This window comes from Pyrgilauda ruficollis, unplaced genomic scaffold (genome assembly GCF_017590135.1).
Source record: "Pyrgilauda ruficollis isolate IOZ18807 unplaced genomic scaffold, ASM1759013v1 scaffold227, whole genome shotgun sequence".
Taxonomy (NCBI): Eukaryota; Metazoa; Chordata; class Aves; order Passeriformes; family Passeridae; genus Pyrgilauda; species Pyrgilauda ruficollis.
Genome location: NW_024522206.1, coordinates 327,970 through 344,663, shown reverse-complemented (window position 1 = coordinate 344,663; position 16,694 = coordinate 327,970). Strand labels below are relative to the sequence as shown.

The 16,694-nt window shown below is 40.6% G+C and overlaps 1 protein-coding gene across 1 annotated transcript in view; it reads left to right on the top strand.

Annotated features, from left to right (window-relative positions):
- LOC121354240 (inositol 1,4,5-trisphosphate receptor type 2-like) overlaps positions 1 to 16,694 on the top strand; it is a gene marked incomplete at its 5' end in the record, with an annotated part of 75,660 nt that overhangs the window by 17,759 nt on the left and 41,207 nt on the right. The window contains 2 exons of the mRNA XM_041468679.1: positions 14,348 to 14,455; positions 15,988 to 16,180. Coding sequence (XP_041324613.1) covers positions 14,348 to 14,455; positions 15,988 to 16,180 — 301 coding nt within the window. The remainder of the gene's footprint in view (positions 1 to 14,347; positions 14,456 to 15,987; positions 16,181 to 16,694) is intronic.

Sequence of the window (16,694 nt, the reverse complement as noted above, 5' to 3'; positions counted from 1 at the left end):
GGGGGTGGGGGGGGGGGGGGGGGGGGGGGGGCGTGGAGTAAGGGAGCAAACTGTAACAAAACTTTCAGATTTCCAATGCCTTATAAAGTCCTCTGTGTGGTTCCCAAGGCTGTGGCAGGAGTGGAGGGGTACTGACACAGCGTGTCACCCCTTTCATGATGCACGTTCTGTGCTCTCAGGCTAGCAAAATTTTCTCAATTTTAAATTTCTGCTTAAATGCCCTGTTGGAGAGGGAGCACAAGTCTTGGAACTCCATGATACCTTTGTCACTTCCAGGTAAATAGAAGGTTATTTGTTTGGTTGTTTGTTTTGGTTTTCTTTTTTTCAGTGAAATTAATCTAAAATATTATTTAAATCCCAACCAAGTAAATGACTTATATTTATAAAATTATCTGGTGCCACCAAGACTTAATGAAAAATATTTCCTCACCCCATAAGGTTAGAAGAATTATCACTGATATCAGTGCAGTGAAGACAAATTTGAACCAGGTTATCTTCTGATAGACTAACACAATTTGAAGTGTCCTTCCATTTATAAGTTCTTAAAATAAACCAAGGAAAAAGGTAAATCTGTTGTGAACTGTAAGGTTCTCATTGCAGGTGCTGCTAAGAACACACATCTTTGTCTCTGGTGCTAATTTTAAATGGACTGAGCAAAATAAGTCAGCCTTATATATTTGTTAGTATATTCATAACAGAATCAAGATTTTTTTTAATCAAACCTGGCAAGCATTATCAAACTAATGTCTTACTGCCACGTTTACTTCATTGCTTAATAGTGTAGACAGATGAAGAGTATTTGCTAACTGGGCAGTTAAAATGGCAATAATTGATGGCATGGATTTATAGTTTGGGAGTAGGCATACACTACCAACTCTTTTTTAAAAGTTACTGGTTTTGACATTTGAAATAGGAGAGGTTTGATAATGAGACTTGGATATGATATATTCATTAAGGACAAAATAAAGTCAGTTTAAAAAAATTTAGCTATCCAAACAGGAAAAATTCTAAGATGTACAAAGCTTTTTGTTTCTGTGGGTTTCTCTATAGTCTGTCTTTCTGTAGCTTTCATCAGACTTGAGTACGCCCAGGACTGGGACCACCTTTACTTTCCACATCAGTACTGTGCCTGCAGCTGCCTGGTTCTGGGACTCTCACATCTCTGTCCAGCAGAACAAAGAAATGACAATAATAATTGTTTCAGAAGTTTTTAAAGAATTAGTCTTATTTTTTACAAGATTTTGGAGCAGTTAAAAGCTCTCATTAATTTTATTTGCCCCTTTTTAAGTAGGTGGTACTACCTGGTGTTACAGATAAAGGTACCAAGGCAGAAGCAGGCACAGACAGCAAGTCATGAGCTGTCATGAGAAGGAAGTCTGGTTGTTTGATCGCCAGTGCTTTGCTTTGACTGCCATGTTGGCTTCCCTCCTATGCTCACTCTATCCCGGCCACTTTGCTAACGTGGAAAGTTGGCATTTATTGGGTAGTGCATAATCACTGAGCACATTAGTACTTCAGAAGTCTTTTAGAGACATGCTAGCGTGTGTTTTTCAAATAAACTTTCCCATGCTGCTACTATTATGGGTTGCCGAGGCAAGAAGAGCTTTCATAAAGTAATGGGTGCAAATGTGTTCATGTGTGTGAGGGAGGTATTGTAGGGCTTAAGGGCTTTTTTGTGGGTGATTATTTTTGGTGTTGTACTTTGGAGCAGTTCCTGGATTTCCTTCATTTTGCTGTATTTTAACTTTTAGACAGATTCACTTAGACCTTCATCCTTCTTTTCCCTTGAATATATGTGTGCATGTATAAAGTAAAATAATTATTAAAACTTACACTAAAAGGTACATGTGGATTCTTGTACTCATCCATTTGTCTTGACCTGACTATAATTCAAGCCAGGTGAAGGGATTCCGTGCCAAGACCTTGCTTATCTTCCATGACTTAATGTGTGAGGAAATAAGAAGTAACACTGTAAATGTGGGCTTTCAAATGTGGAGTAGGATCACTGCATGTGACTCCTCCAAAGCTTTCTGAACCAAACACTGTCCTGCATGAAGTGTGATTGTGGTCAGGCATAAATTCAGGGTGAAATTTGGCTTTTTAAAAAGAAATGTTGCTAAGGAAGGCAGAAATTAAGTGATCAGTAATGTGCATGGGCAAGCACCTTCTTTAAGACACAGCAAAGAAGCACCTGAAATACTGTTTAGGATAGGGAACTGGTGGGACCAGTTACAGCCAAGTAGTCTGCAGTGGATATGAACTGGCTGAAATTGTAATATCATGGTTATACCATGGAAATAAGATGAGCAGAAGACAAGTGGAAAAGGCTTGCAAGAATACCTTCACCCTTGATAGTGGTGTTGCCATTACCGGGCCGTAACATTTGCCTAAAAGAAACCTCCCTGTCCCTGTGGAAGCTGTGAGTTCCCAGAGCATTTTGCTTTAAAAGATAGACTCATCCAATTGGGAAGCAGCTTTGAGCTCAGGCAAGGACCCTCCGGATGAGCTGAGGTCTGAGGACCACCCTGGTTCAGTAAATTTTTAAAGCTTGGGGAGTTGTTTCTGCTCATCCTCTGCCTCAGGTAGTTGCATGTCTGTCTTTACAAAATATTAGCTTGTGCCTAGGTTCTGATGGCAAAGATTTTCAGTTGATTCTGTTTTGTGAGTGAAATGTCTTGGTTCATTTGAGTTTTTACACATTTCTCACTGGTACCCCCCCCCCCCCAAAAAAAAGTTTTCATGTATGAGATTATTTTGGAAGAAAGACCACTGATTATATTGAGTGCAGATGTAGATGGTTCCCATTTTGTGTAGCAATGACCATTGTCAAATTGTGCAGCTTATGTGGACAGTAAGCAGTTGGCAGATGTTGTTGGAGATTGTCCTCCCAAGTACCAGATGAAAAATGGAGAAAAACACTGTACACAATTAAATAAATAGGACTGCCTTTTGAAGCCAGAAGATGATGGACTCTATACTGTAGGATAAAACTGTCCTTTAGGATGAATAGGTGTGAGTTTGCGGAATGAGGATGCTCCCTTTCTGCAGGACAGGTAAAATTTTTCAAGCTAAAGGATGTCATTTTTTGCAAGGCTGTGCTGAGATTCGCAGTTTTTTGGTGTTTTTTTGTTTCTCTGTCCTTAACAGAGAACCTCTTGCTGATAGCAGTGCCAAAACAAAGGGCTAATGGGAACTAGTCCCAGGAACCAATGACTGTCAGGGGATTCATAAGCTTGGCTGCCAGAACTGAAACTTTTCATGGAACTTTTATGCTCCACATGTTGTTTCGTAGTTATCATCCTGATGAGAGAGGCTATGGCATCAAAATGACACCAGCTAATTAAATGTTAAGAGAATCAGAAGATGTTGCAAGGCTTTTACACTGAGATTGCCAAGATTGAAACAGAAGCCAGTGACACACATCACCCTCCTTGTGGCTCATTAGGATGGGATATAACTCCACGTTCAGCCAGCTGCAGGATGGAGAAACAGTATGGAGGCTGCCATGAGGTCTTGACTCTAATGAGCACCTGAAAGGTTAAATAAACCTCTCTGGCTTATGTTAGGTCTCAGGTTATAACCTTAGCAACTTGTCCTTTGATGTTTTCTTTTTCTCCCCTTCTCCTTGGAAACATTCACCTCAGAATCCTGTTCTGGCTTTGATAGGGATGTACATGGGAACCTCTGTTTTCCATCTGGTGTTGTGCTGACTTAGGCTGCTAAGAGCTGCTAGGATTCAAGCTAGAGGTTTTTACCATAGACTGGCCACAAAAGCTTTAGCTTATTTTGATTTTTTTGGTTCTAGTTCTCTAGAATAGGATGAAGTGTCTATTCTACATATGCGTGTGATTTATTATATGTAATGTTAATGAGGGATATATCCTGTTTGACTGTGGCAACTGTGGATTTCACTAGTGCACAGGTGGCCTTAATATTTCTGCTTTGTGGGTTTCTTCTTCTATCTTTAACTTCTGTAATCCTTGTGTTTTGTGGTTCACAAGATTTTTTGTTATTGGAAAATATGTTGAATTGGTGTCGGGGCCCAAACGTTACCCCAGAAGAATATCCTTTCTTTATCAAATGTCTGCATTGTGAAATCTTCTCATTAGTCTGTGGTTTTACTCTGAAAATTGGCTGTGGGACAATGAAATACTGTTCAAGACATTCTCTGCTCTCAGCTCTGTTTGCAGCCCTGTCCTAGCAATAACCACACTACCTTTTTATTGCTGTCTGAAGCAGCATGGGGTGGGCAGAGGGACTTCAGTCCTCCTTTGGTTCTCTGTCACTTATGAGGCACTTCCTTCTCTTCCCACTTTAGAATGGGTCTTCATTTAGCTGTGTCCACAGCTGGTCATGTGGGAATGCCTCCACTCAAGTAGGCAAGCAATACTGATTTATAGTGATTTATACTGGTAGAGAACTTGCCCTGTTGCCCTCAAACCATACTCTTACTCTGAAGCTGCCTGTTCACATTTGTCGTGCTTTAAGAGTGATGATATAGGGGTCACAAGGAGGTTGGCTTGACTTTAAACTTTTAGATTGAAATTGCTTGGAGAAGCATTATGTAGAATTAAGCATAATTTTCCTTGGAAACTGAGTAAACTCAACCCGGAAGCCATCGAGAGGCAATAAATGTGGGACTACAAAGTACCATCTTTCCAAAGCCACCCTTCAAAGCACACTGCACTCTCAGCCTGCCCTGAGTGCTGTGTGCACATTTCACTGGCTCAGAAATGTGTGTAATGTAGCTATTTTCTTCAAATTGCTGCAAACTCCCCTCATCAAGGAAGGTGATTTACACAAAGCATTGAGTTCTTGCACAGGAGTCAGAGCTGGAGCTTTTCCATTAGAGGTAACCTTCAAGTGAACCAAGGTGCACCTTTTTATTCTAAGTACAGCCCAACTAAAACATTTTACCCTAAGCTGGGGTTTGGTTTGAGAGGAAGTGAGGTAACTTTGGAAATACCATGGAAGTGAAGTCTGGTCTCACTTAATAGTACCAGAGCAGTTCTAATAGGCTCAGATATCTGCATTGTGAAATCCTACACCTTAATTAAAATCGGGAGGGGGTATCTTCTCTAACAAAGACATACTTTTTTATGATCAGTAGTCATTGAAGTAATTACAGGTTAACAAAAATAAAGAGCATTAAACAGAATGTCAAAATATGTCTGTTCCTTACAGTTGCTCTGTTTTAACTCTTATCTCTTCTGATGTCACAATTTAATTAGGTATCAGTCACTATAGAGTTTTCCAGACAAGATCTGAATTTGTAATTTACAAATCAGCAGAGCTCAGTTGCCATCCTCTGTATTTCATTCATTTAACACAGTGCAGAAGGGTGAAAATGAGGTTCACCTTGCACTTTCTCTGAGGCAGCTTTATGAGATACTGAATAAAAGTGTCCAGCTGTGAAGTTTAGTTTTAACAGCTGATTATGCTTTTCTACACCAAAAGTGAGGTGATCAGTTACTTATGATCACCTTCAGACCTGCACACAGATAAGCATCTAATCAACCTGGGGTTAAAGAAGCCTTTTCTCTGCCTTTTTCTATGGGCAAGGATTTTCAGAATTTGTTTCACAAACGATGGTCTGTGGTAACCTTAAACGAACTTCATTTGGAAAATGTTTCCAGCTTTTTCTGTCTTTGGGTCTGCAGAACACCATTTAAGTTGGTTGGGTAGAACAGCATTATTTGTGAATATCTGGTAAGGAGAGAGATGAAATTTTTACTCCTACCACGAACTCTTATTTCATAGGTGCCAAGAGAAAGTGCTCTCCTGAGGACAATAGCCATAATACAGAGTTGGAATGAGCAACTCATCATTTTACATTCTCTTCTTGCTGATCCTATGCTCCTAGTTTTATTTTTTAGGGATGTTTTGCTCTGCTGATTGAAGGGGGAGGCAGAGATTCAACAGCATGGTTGAAAATGTTGGAAAATCTCACCATTGTAATTGTTTGAGAGGAGTCATCTCTCAGTTCCTGTCCATCTCCACACTTGTACACTGCTCTGTTTTGTAACCCTACAATGCACATACATCAGGCCCAGCAGATAGTAGGAAATCCATGTCTACTGTGGATTCAACGGGTTTCAGCTTCAGCTGTTTGCTTGCTGCTGCAGTCTCATATGTTTTTGACTCTGAATGAGCAAGTAACGCTTTTCTGAATGTTGTGGAACTATGTGTTCAAAAGGTGGGATGGGAACAGGCCTGGCTATGAACAGGGTTTTTGGTTTGACATCAATGTAACTTGAAATCACAGTCTGAGCCATAATTCCAGGTTTCAGCTGAGGAGTTAAGCCCCTTCAATGTGCCTCATTGAAGACAGAGAGATAGTTTATCCTAGCCTTTGTAAGGGCTGTCTTCCAAGCCACAGCTTCCTGTGATAGAGCTGGTGATGTCATGTTGGGTTGGTGACCTGCATCCAGCTGAAGGGGTCACAGTGTGCCAAAGAAACCATGACACTATCCTGAAAATGTAAGAGAGAAGGAAAGTGTGGGTAGATCCTGAAGAAGAGGATGAGTCCATTCTGGAAGGATCAGCCCATGAGGAACTTCCTGCTCATCGTGCCAGAGGATGTTGAGTGCCAGTCAACATCTCCTGGTCTTATGGCTCACAGAAGGAAGTCTGTCTGTTCTGAAGAACTTGAAACTGTGGTTCTCCTCACCACATTGCCCCCAAAGTAAGAGTCAGCAGCAATTCCTCCTTTTGTTTGTGCTAGCCTGCCTTTTCTAGAGAAGCAACATAGTAGACAGAAGATAGCTGGCAGAGAGTCCCATTCTACAGAGAAGAGAAACATTAGAAAGTGAAGGCCTTGGGAGCAAAAGGATTTTAAGAGTTCCTGAAAAGGATGTGCCTTTCACAGCTCTCTTATCTCAGGTGTATGTATGTATTATGTATTTTGGATGTATATAAAGTGTTGGTGGCTTTTAGAGGTGACCTGTTCTCTCGCTCTGTGGATGTGAGATCCATATACCTGCTGGTTTGGGCCTTTCCCAAAATGTGTCTATACAACATTGGTGTCAATGGTTTTATCTGCTTTTTATGGCATAGCATGTGGCTGGAATCTTCTCCTTCTACTCTGAAGGAGACTGATTGCAGAAACTCTGCTCTCCTTTTCTTTCTTTGCCACTGAACTTTCTTGTTACCTCCTTATAATCAAGTCTGACACTTCTATCATCTGATTTCCTTCTATCCTCTATTTGCAATATTTGCAAAATTTTGCTTACAGTAATCACAGGAGGCAGTCTCTGAGTGCAGTTGTGTTCTCCTGTTGGAATATTCTGGATTGCGTACTGCTGTCCACATCCTATGTCCACTGCTACCCGATATGGCCAAAGTACACCAAAATCCAATTGTATGCATTGTGTTGGTTTGACTCAAGCAGGCACAGCTGCCTGTGACATTTTACATGTAGCCTGTGGAGATGTTTCACATCCACCCACCTCAAATTAATTTTGTCTGATTGCAGCACATTTTGTCTGACCTGAACTTCCCCACACATGTGCACTTCATGTTTTTGGAACTCAGCTTTGCCTGCAAAAGAAATTAAAAAGGAGGCAAGTGGAAGTAAAGTTCATTGAAATATTAACAAGTCATTTTGTCTTCTGCTGGTTTTCATCAGGGTAAAAAAGAACAGCAAAACCATAACAAAAATAGCAAAGAAATTACTATGGGGCTCTATAGTGATAGAGTTCACTTAGCTGTGGTGGTTTCTCTTATGTGATAATATTGAGGTGTTTTATTTCTCCCCTGTGAGGTAGATCACTATTAGCCACAATTTGTAGTGTGCCCCATGTGGAGGCTGGGGAGGAGAGCCTCAGAGGTTACACGAGACCGTGGAAGACCCAGCAACAGATTCCAAAGCATCTAGACCACCCAGGGACCCTCTCATGTACCACAAGCCATCAGGGAAAGATTAACTCTAAACACTTTAGGTTGCTCTGTACAGTATAATTTTCTAAATGAAATCAATGAATACTTGATTTGAGAGTCTCCCATTGCTCCATCCCTGCTGTTCCTAATGTTTGTTAACAGATTGCTTTGTGGCAGAGTGCAAAGGTGTCGCTCTATAAAACTGTAATGACTTCTGGACAGGAAGTTGCCCTGTGTATTGCAGAAAGTACCATTCAGTTTTGATTGGAACATGGGGAGCTGAGGAGTTGTTATTGCTTTTAGTACAGCTACTTGGAATAAAAATTTCTGCTCAGTTATGGTTAAGATTACATTTCCTTTTTCCCTGCTTTTTTCTCTCCTTGTTTACTGGTGGAGTTGGAATGTTCTCCTTTGCCCTGGCCAGGGAGCTGGCATGTGGTAAGGTCCTGGCACACCAAAGAAGAGGAGCTCCTTTTCTATCTCCTATACTCCTCTGTCTGTCACCCATTCTGTTTGCTACTTGTTTGACTTTCTCTTGGCTGTTTTTTCTCAGTCCTTGAGGGTTTTCTTGTCAGTCCCCAGACAGCTGTTTTATCATTTCGTGCTCTCTAAGCAGAAAATGAAGTGTTTGGTGAGCTGACTGGGTTATACCTGGTGAGGGGGTTTGGTGGTGCCAGATCTCACACTCCCTGGCTCTGGGAGCCAAGGGGACTGAAGAGGAAGAGATTGAGGCTGTAAATGAGCCCCAGCTGCACAAGCCTGTTGGCACAGCAAGGTGAGACTCATCTGAGCATTATTTTGCTGTTGTTGCAAGTTACATTTTGTCACAATTTCCCCTGGTGAAAGACCACTGGCCTTTGGGTTGGCAACCCACATTGCAGGTGTGTGGTTACTGGCAGGGTGGGGGTGAAGATAATTTACAGCAGATCTCCCAGATGTCACGCTTGTGGCATCAGGTATAAACACTCTCACCTCACTTCCCCCAAGGGCTTGTAGTTCATTAACTTCCAGGCCTGTGGAGTGGCCTCCTTGCCCTGACAGGCTCAAGGGGGCAGGCTGGCACCCCAGAGGGGGAGTGAGGCAAGGGCAGAGGGTTCTGTGCAGTGTGACAGCTTACAGGCATATCCACACCCAGCTCCCTCCCCAAAACAAGCCCCAGTCCTCATCACACTCCTGGTGCTGCCTGACCCAGTGCCCTTTCCCTGCCAGGAGTGCTCTGTGTGCCCCATCACATGCCGGCTTTACTGCTGCCTTGCAGCTGGGAGAAGAACTGAGAGAATTAGAGCAAGGATAGTAACTATTTCAAGAATTTTGTTTCTATTTTTTTTTAGATGTTTGTAACACTTCTTAGTAGTAATACTATAAATGTAAATTGTATCAAGGCACAGGAGCTATTTGTGCTCTTTGTGTCTTTATTTCTACTTCTCAGCCAGTTATCCAGTGCTTTTTGTGCTATTCCATCAACCTTTCCTAGGAAACCACGTGTTTGACACTTAGCCTGTGAACTGACTCTTCCTTGAAAAGCCTGATTGCTGACAGGCTTTACACTAAACAGGCTTGCACTAAACCTCACTCCTTTAGATCCCTTTATACCATTCTAGTCATAAAAAGTAACCTTTACCCTCCCTCCCCTGCACACCCCCCCCTGCCCCCCCCGCCATGTTTGGCAGTTTTCAAATGCTGGGGAGTGAAATAAATCTCTCAGAATTTGGGAGTCTCCAATCTAGTGTCACTAGCTTGTATTTATTGTACTTTTATTTTTTTGTATTTCTTGTCCTTTTGGGGGCTTCAGTAAAGCGTGGTATAATCAGCAGGAATTTTGACAACCATCTCAGCTGTGTACTGGGTAAGACCTCATGCCTTTGAAGAGAACTTGATAGGCCCCTGCAGTTTACAAGTTACAACCAGGGACTGACATATCCTTATTAAAATATGGAGGGGCTCTGTGTTTTACAGAAATATTGAAAAGTGGAGAAAAACTTTCTCTTTTCCAGCAATTTTTCCACATGCACACATATATTCACACACTGGTATTTTGGCAAACCAATCTACTTACTATACCATGTCAGTGAGTTAGTGACAGGCTGATGAAATAAATGTTCACAGCTTTAAATCAGTCTTTAGGAGCATTTAAATAACTTCATTTTTGTTCAAGGTAATCTTGGCTATAAAAATACAGGCCTGCAGGAAACCCATATATTAATTGCAAAAGCTGGGTCTGCTGTGGTTTTCCACACTGCTGATCATATATGGCATCCCAGATGAGTAGCAGATCTGATTTTGTAGTCATGTTGTGTCAGGAGTTTAGACTGAGTATTACTTGTAATTCTGTCGTTTATCTCTACTGTTTCTTTATTAATGTCTTCAGGGTTCTTGGTCCGTCCTCAATCTTTCACATTTTGTACTGATGCTTTATTACAGTGTTTTCCAAATTTTTTAAGTAAAAATCTTTCAAGATGAACAGCAGTCCTTCCTTGGAAGCTGACTGAAAGCCAAATAATCTTTATTCATATAGCTATTGCCTTGCACATCCCCTCTTTGGAAATCACTGTTCCATTATGTGCTATTGCTTCCTTGTCACTACACGCCTTGATGAGCAGTAAAATACAATGTTGACATTTAAAATATTGTCACTGGCATAGCTGATGTGTGAGTGAGTGAGGGAGTTTTCTCCACAACGGTGATTTTTCTGGTGCTCTTTGCAAATTCAGGCTCTAGTGATGGTTTGGTTTTTTTTTCTTTTGTATCAGTTACACTTGCAGTGTATTTTTGAGGTGCATTTTTGAGCTTTGCTTTGCAAACATAAATTGAACTGTTATTCTCATTGTAGTTGCTCTCAGCCATGTCCATCCTGTGCCATGTCCTCCATCTGCCCCAAAAAATTTGTGCAGCACACTGGATATAATACTGCATCACAGCAGTTAAATACGAAAAAAAAAATCACTCAGAGCTTGCACGGCCTTTACCCGCCATGCACAAACTGTCACCTAGGTGTATTATAAACTTGGATAAGCTTTCTGTGTTTTAGCTTCACAGTTTGTCACTGCATTGTTATTTTCATGGCTGTGTCTTTGATCTCACAAAAAGCTCTGCCCTGGTCAAGACATCTGTTGACACAGTCCCCCTGGCCCACGTGGGCCTCTGAGCTTTTTAAGGGGCGAAAGAAGGTTCACGAGAGCAGAGCTTCAGAAAACACCATGGTTGCCAAATAACAGAATTCCTAAAGCTGTTCTGTGTCATACTGTGGGCCTGTGCTTTGGATCTGAGCCCTCTCAGATTTCTGTCCACAATGTTGTTTCATCAGTGTGGCTGTGGCAATACAGAAATATTAGCAGTAGTTCTTGTTGTGTCAATATAGAGGAATCCATTCTGTGTAGAAACCGAGATATGAGCAGAAAACTGATGGGCCCTTTGCCCTGAGTTTACTGTCTGAATGTCTAGAGTACACAGAAGGTAAGTGGATATTGAGAGATTTGGAAGCTGAGAGAAATTAAATTATGAGTGAAAAACATTCAGCTTTACCAGCTGAAGATTGCTGGTGCCTTAGGTAGGTTCCCCATCTGAAATGTGCTGCAGCCCCTCCAGCTTGGTCAGAAATCCCTTGTTTCTAATGTGTCTTTCCTAGCAGTCAAGGGGCTGGCACAGAAAATCCTGGCTTGTTCTTCAGGTCACTTTGTCCAGTGGCTGTGCTGGAAAGCCCCAGCTGTGCAGTGCTAGGTTCTGTTCACACATCAGCACAGGACAGTCACAGCCACAGAAAGCACAGTGCAGATGACCAAATATACACTATTTTAAAGAGCATGGCTGCTGTTCATGTGAAACCTGATAGCAAAATATGCTCAATCTCAAATCCTCAGCAGGCTCTGAACATCCTGTCCTAGCCAGTCCCATTAGAGCATGAGAGGCTGACATTGTTTTCCCTTCTACTCCATGTGATAAGGGAATTTCTGTTACTGATACTTATCAAGAGAGACTTCTACAGTAAAAGTTATGGACAGTTCAAAGCATATAAGGAAGCAATATCTAGAGTTTTTATTTGGTTTACAAATGGCATTTCCAATTCTGTATACGAGTTCAAGTACATATATAGAAAGTTTTTTGGGGTACTAATGGAAAATTCTGAATCTATAGCAGGTCCCTTACTCCAAACTGGCATAGTTTTAATAAGAACTGTCCATGTGTCCTTGATTTGTCATTTGTTAGAAAACTGAAAATCTTAATGGTTTGCATTGGAGAAATAAAGGTCAAGATACAGGCAAAGTTCCTCTGTATTACAGAAGATAATGAAAGGGGAATATATTTGCTCCTGGTTATGCTAATTCATCACTCCAAGCACGGTGTGATTGCATTCTGTCTCGTCAGTGCTCTTCTTCATATCTTAAAGAAGAGATATAGCCAAAGTAAAGGGCACGTGGAGATACACAGGGAAAATAACTGAGTCACAGAGAGTCTTCTGTTTGAGGAGGGATGGGAAGGATAGGGATTGTTTTAATTTAAAGAAGAGACAAATAAAAGAGAATGTGACAGTAGTGTACAGAATGATACAGAGAAGGTGAACTGGGCACTCCTGCTTGCCCTTTCGTAAGTATGGAAGCAGAGGGACATCCAATAAAGCAGAAAGGCAAAAGTAATAACACTGTTGAAAGGGCATTTTTAAACAGTAACTATCTCGTTTCCAATGGCTCATCTTCTTTCTCCTTGATTCTAGAGCATGTCTTAGGGGCATGCAAGGACCTCTAGGAGATGAATTCAAGTTGTCTTGCTAAGCAGTTGTTGTGGTCATGCTGCAAAAGCTGCTGGTTGGATCAGATTATTTGGCTTGTGTGAGGGTGAAGAACTTGTCAGATAGTCTTAAAGAACCTTTTTAGTCTCAAAAAAAAGTGGAAGTTTAGGTAAAGACATTGATATGTGTAATGATACTACCAATGCACTTGCTAGATACAGTAAAAAAGTGACTATTCAGGACAGAAATCTGCTACTGATGGAAGGAATATTCCTCTGCAGTTAACTCCCATGACATTTCTTTGCTGGTCTCCCTGAATATTTGCTCATGACACTTTTATGAAATGCTGATGTTGTGCCACATTGGCTCAGGCTGTGCTGTTAGGACCAAACAGACTTCTGTCCCCAAGGAAGTTGCTGGAAGCACATTTATTCTTCCGGAATATCACTTTCTGATATTCTCTTACTTTTGGACGTTCCATTTTTAATTAATCTTTATTTAATAAGTTTGTATTGAGATTCAGAAGAAAATTTATTTTGATCAGTAGATGCTAGGGAACTTCAATAAATGGACTAAATTGTATATGTACCTCTCCCCTGCCTTTTTGTTACAAAAAAAAAGGACATAATGAGACATGCAAATTCCAGATGAGCGAGATCGTGCTGGTTAGATTATTACAGTGTCTGTTTGGATCCATTGTTACTTTTAGACTTAATTCCTGTCAGGCTTTTTGTAGCTGTGCAATTATTTTATAATTCCTCACCAGGCTGTGCAATTTCATGTAGCACAATCCCAGCCCACCTGTGGTGTTCATCACTTCAAAGCCCCAGTTCCTGTGGTCATTTTGAGTGCATGCCTGCCTTATTTCTAATGGTCTGTTGTGGTAATGTCAGCTGTGATCGTTCAGCCCTGGATCACGTCTGTGAGGTGGCTTTTCCTCTCTTTCCTGCTGCAGTTTTTCCCATCTTAAAACAGGTGAAACACCTCAGCTATTCTGGATGGAAACCACTTGCTATGATGTAGGGAAAATTAATTTTTAGTAATTTCCTTATGCCTTATAATTAGGTCTTTGTTTCTCACTCATCTATAGGATGTTGTGAATGCATTTGCCAACACCTTTCTTTTTAAACTTTGTACAGCAATGGAGCATTTAAAATATGTACTACTCAACATGTGACAGATGTATTTTTTCAATCATGTGAAGTGTGTAATTTTTTTAAGTTTATAGAAGATACATATTTGTGTGTATGTATCTATTTGCTGTGTATATAAACGGTACAGTTAAGGATGAATTTGCCTGGCACTACAGTCCAGCTCCCTCAGAAAAAGTTACAGCCCTGGAATACCAACCTACAACCTAGTTTAGCCCTTTGAAGTCACTGAGAAAAATTAATTGTAAATGTAATTTCGTATTCAGAGGTATGCAAATTTCATGTCTAAACTCACATGAAAAGAAGCATTCAGTCTAATTTTTTGGCATTTGTCAAAAGCCCTCCAAAAACCATCCAGGCTGCAGACTAAGCTGCCTTTCATAAATCACAACTGAAGACTTTCTGCTCCTTAAGACTAAATTATTTCTATTGTTCTTGAGTAATTACATTTTGTTGTTATCTGTGGAAAGAGCCCCACTGGGTTGAGCATGTAAGTATATGGGAATGGGGGGAAGGAGGATTTTTGTTAGTTAAGTGGAGATGATAAAGCTGAAAGCATAGCAGGACATAAATCAGATTTTTCTTCTTTTTCTAGTTGGCTTGTCACAATAAAACATTGCAACAGATGCTGAAGCCAGGGTCAGATCCAGATGAAGGAGATGAAGCCTTGAGGTTTTATGCCAAACATACGGCACAGATAGAGGTAAAGGACTGCTCTCCAGAAGATGGACTGTGAGACAAGTCTGCATCTTGCATGTGGTGTATCTCCTCTTTTTAAGCTTCCAAACGGTGTGGGTTATTTTTAAGGAGAAGGTTGAATAATATGCTTTTGGCTGTGGAAGATAAAGGAATACACCTATATTAGAAGTGGCTCCAAACCATCATTTCCCAATAGCTTTCCTGTGTGCTAACAAACATGTTTTGTTAGGGAAATAATGACTGTGGACAGGAGCTGTGTCATGAAGTCAAGAATCGTCTTCTATGGTACATCACTCAAATAAATAATCATGAGTTTCAAAGCCATGATTCTGGCTGGTCAAAACTCTGCCTGGAGTACAAAGAGGTTTTGAATTGGTGTAGACATTCAATATGGCTTTTGTTTAAAATACCAAGGTTTGGCCTGGTTCAGCAGTTCTGTTCTTTGTTTTAAACTTTACACCTGCCATGGGTTGGACTTACATAGAGGTCCACAGAGATATCCCACCACAGGGTGGGTGGAAGATACACGGCCTTGGTTGTCCAGAGGGCAGCTCAGTGCTTCTCTTAATGTATTTTAATACTCTGGCTGCTGCTGAGATCTCTCTTAGCAATTATCAGCCAGTTTATCTGGGTAGCTGGTAAATTTAGGCATTAAACAAGCACTGTGGTCAACTTTTATCTGGCCAATAGCTTCTTCTAGAAAAGTGAAACTCAACCCAGCATTGCTGCTATACAATAAATAGATAACTGCTTGTCTTTGAAAGCAGTCCTAGACCTGTTTGGTGTTTCAGATATTATATCTCCTTTATTAACATATCTCAGTTGTTTGATTTGAAATTCAAATAGTGGTGGTTTTTTATTTTCACCAGTGGCTGCACAGAGGCATGGTTGTAGGAGTCTAAAAGGGTTTTCTACCCATTTCTGTATTTTTAGTAATGCAGAGTCAATGATCAGAATGAGGAAGCAAATTTGATGGCAGTGTGGTGAGATTAAATAAAATCTAGCTTGCTCACCAGTAGCTTGGTAGGTGCTGAAATGTAAACAATTCAAAACCTTAGGTTTTATCAAGTAAAAAGATAAAGACTGACAAGATATGGGTACTGCCTGAGTGATATTTTTGCATGTTCACCTTTACAATTTATCCCATCATAGAAATAGATTCTAGATGAGAAAAGCATTTTGTAATCAGAGCAGAAAGCCCCTGTACTTCTCCACTTTTACTGGGTAAGATTTGTTTCAATTTGCTGACAAATTGAAGCATCCTGAATTGCAACATTTTTATATTTGGCAAAGTCTGAACCTAGGTTTTTCTTGAGACTTATATTTATATATATAATATTATATACCTTATTCAGGCAGGCTTTTGAAAATAAAAACAGCTTTACTGTGTTTTGGGATTGATTGGTCCAACTTTATTGTAATGTTCAAATAATTAATGCATTCATTTGTAAATAAAAGGGGAGCTGTGAACAAGAAAAGATATGACAAAATGATTGGATAGTCACTGACTGACAAAAATGTGCATTTTATTTATAGATTGTTCGCCATGATAGAACAATGGAAAAGATTGTCTTTCCTGTCCCCAATATTTGTGAATTCCTCACTCGGGAATCCAAAAGTCGGGTGTTCAATACAACAGAGAGAGATGAACAGGGGAGCAAAGTCATTGACTTTTTCCAGCAGGCTGAGGATCTGTACAACGAGATGAAATGGCAAAAGAAAATTAGAAGTAAGTACTGTAATTTGAGAAAAATAGCTTTATTATGCTAAAACCTTGCTTTTAAACCTTCAAGTACTTTCATTTTAATGATACACTTTTCTCTGTTCACTCTGACACTACAACAGGCAAAACTGTTCCAGGCTTGGGAGTGTAGGTTTGCTGAGACACTTGCATGCCACCGTAAAAGAAGTGTAATATGGAGCAGGTATTAATGTGTTCAAGATTATGTTTTGGACTCCAGAAGTTAAATTGAGGAATGGAAGAACTGGGTGTAGTTCTACTAGTCTTGATAGTGTTGCGCTTAATTAAGCCCTAATATTTAACAGAAAAATGTATGTGTAGCTGCATATTTGAGGTATGCAGGTTCCTGAAAGGCCATTAAAAGACTCAAAAACGTCAGTCACTTAAAAACATCTCTCACCAGAACCTCAGCTGCTTAAATCTGCCAAGCTCCCATGGAGTCAGTCCCCCTCTGACAGTCCACATCAGGCTGGCATGACTGGGCTGCAGGGTGTCCCAGCTG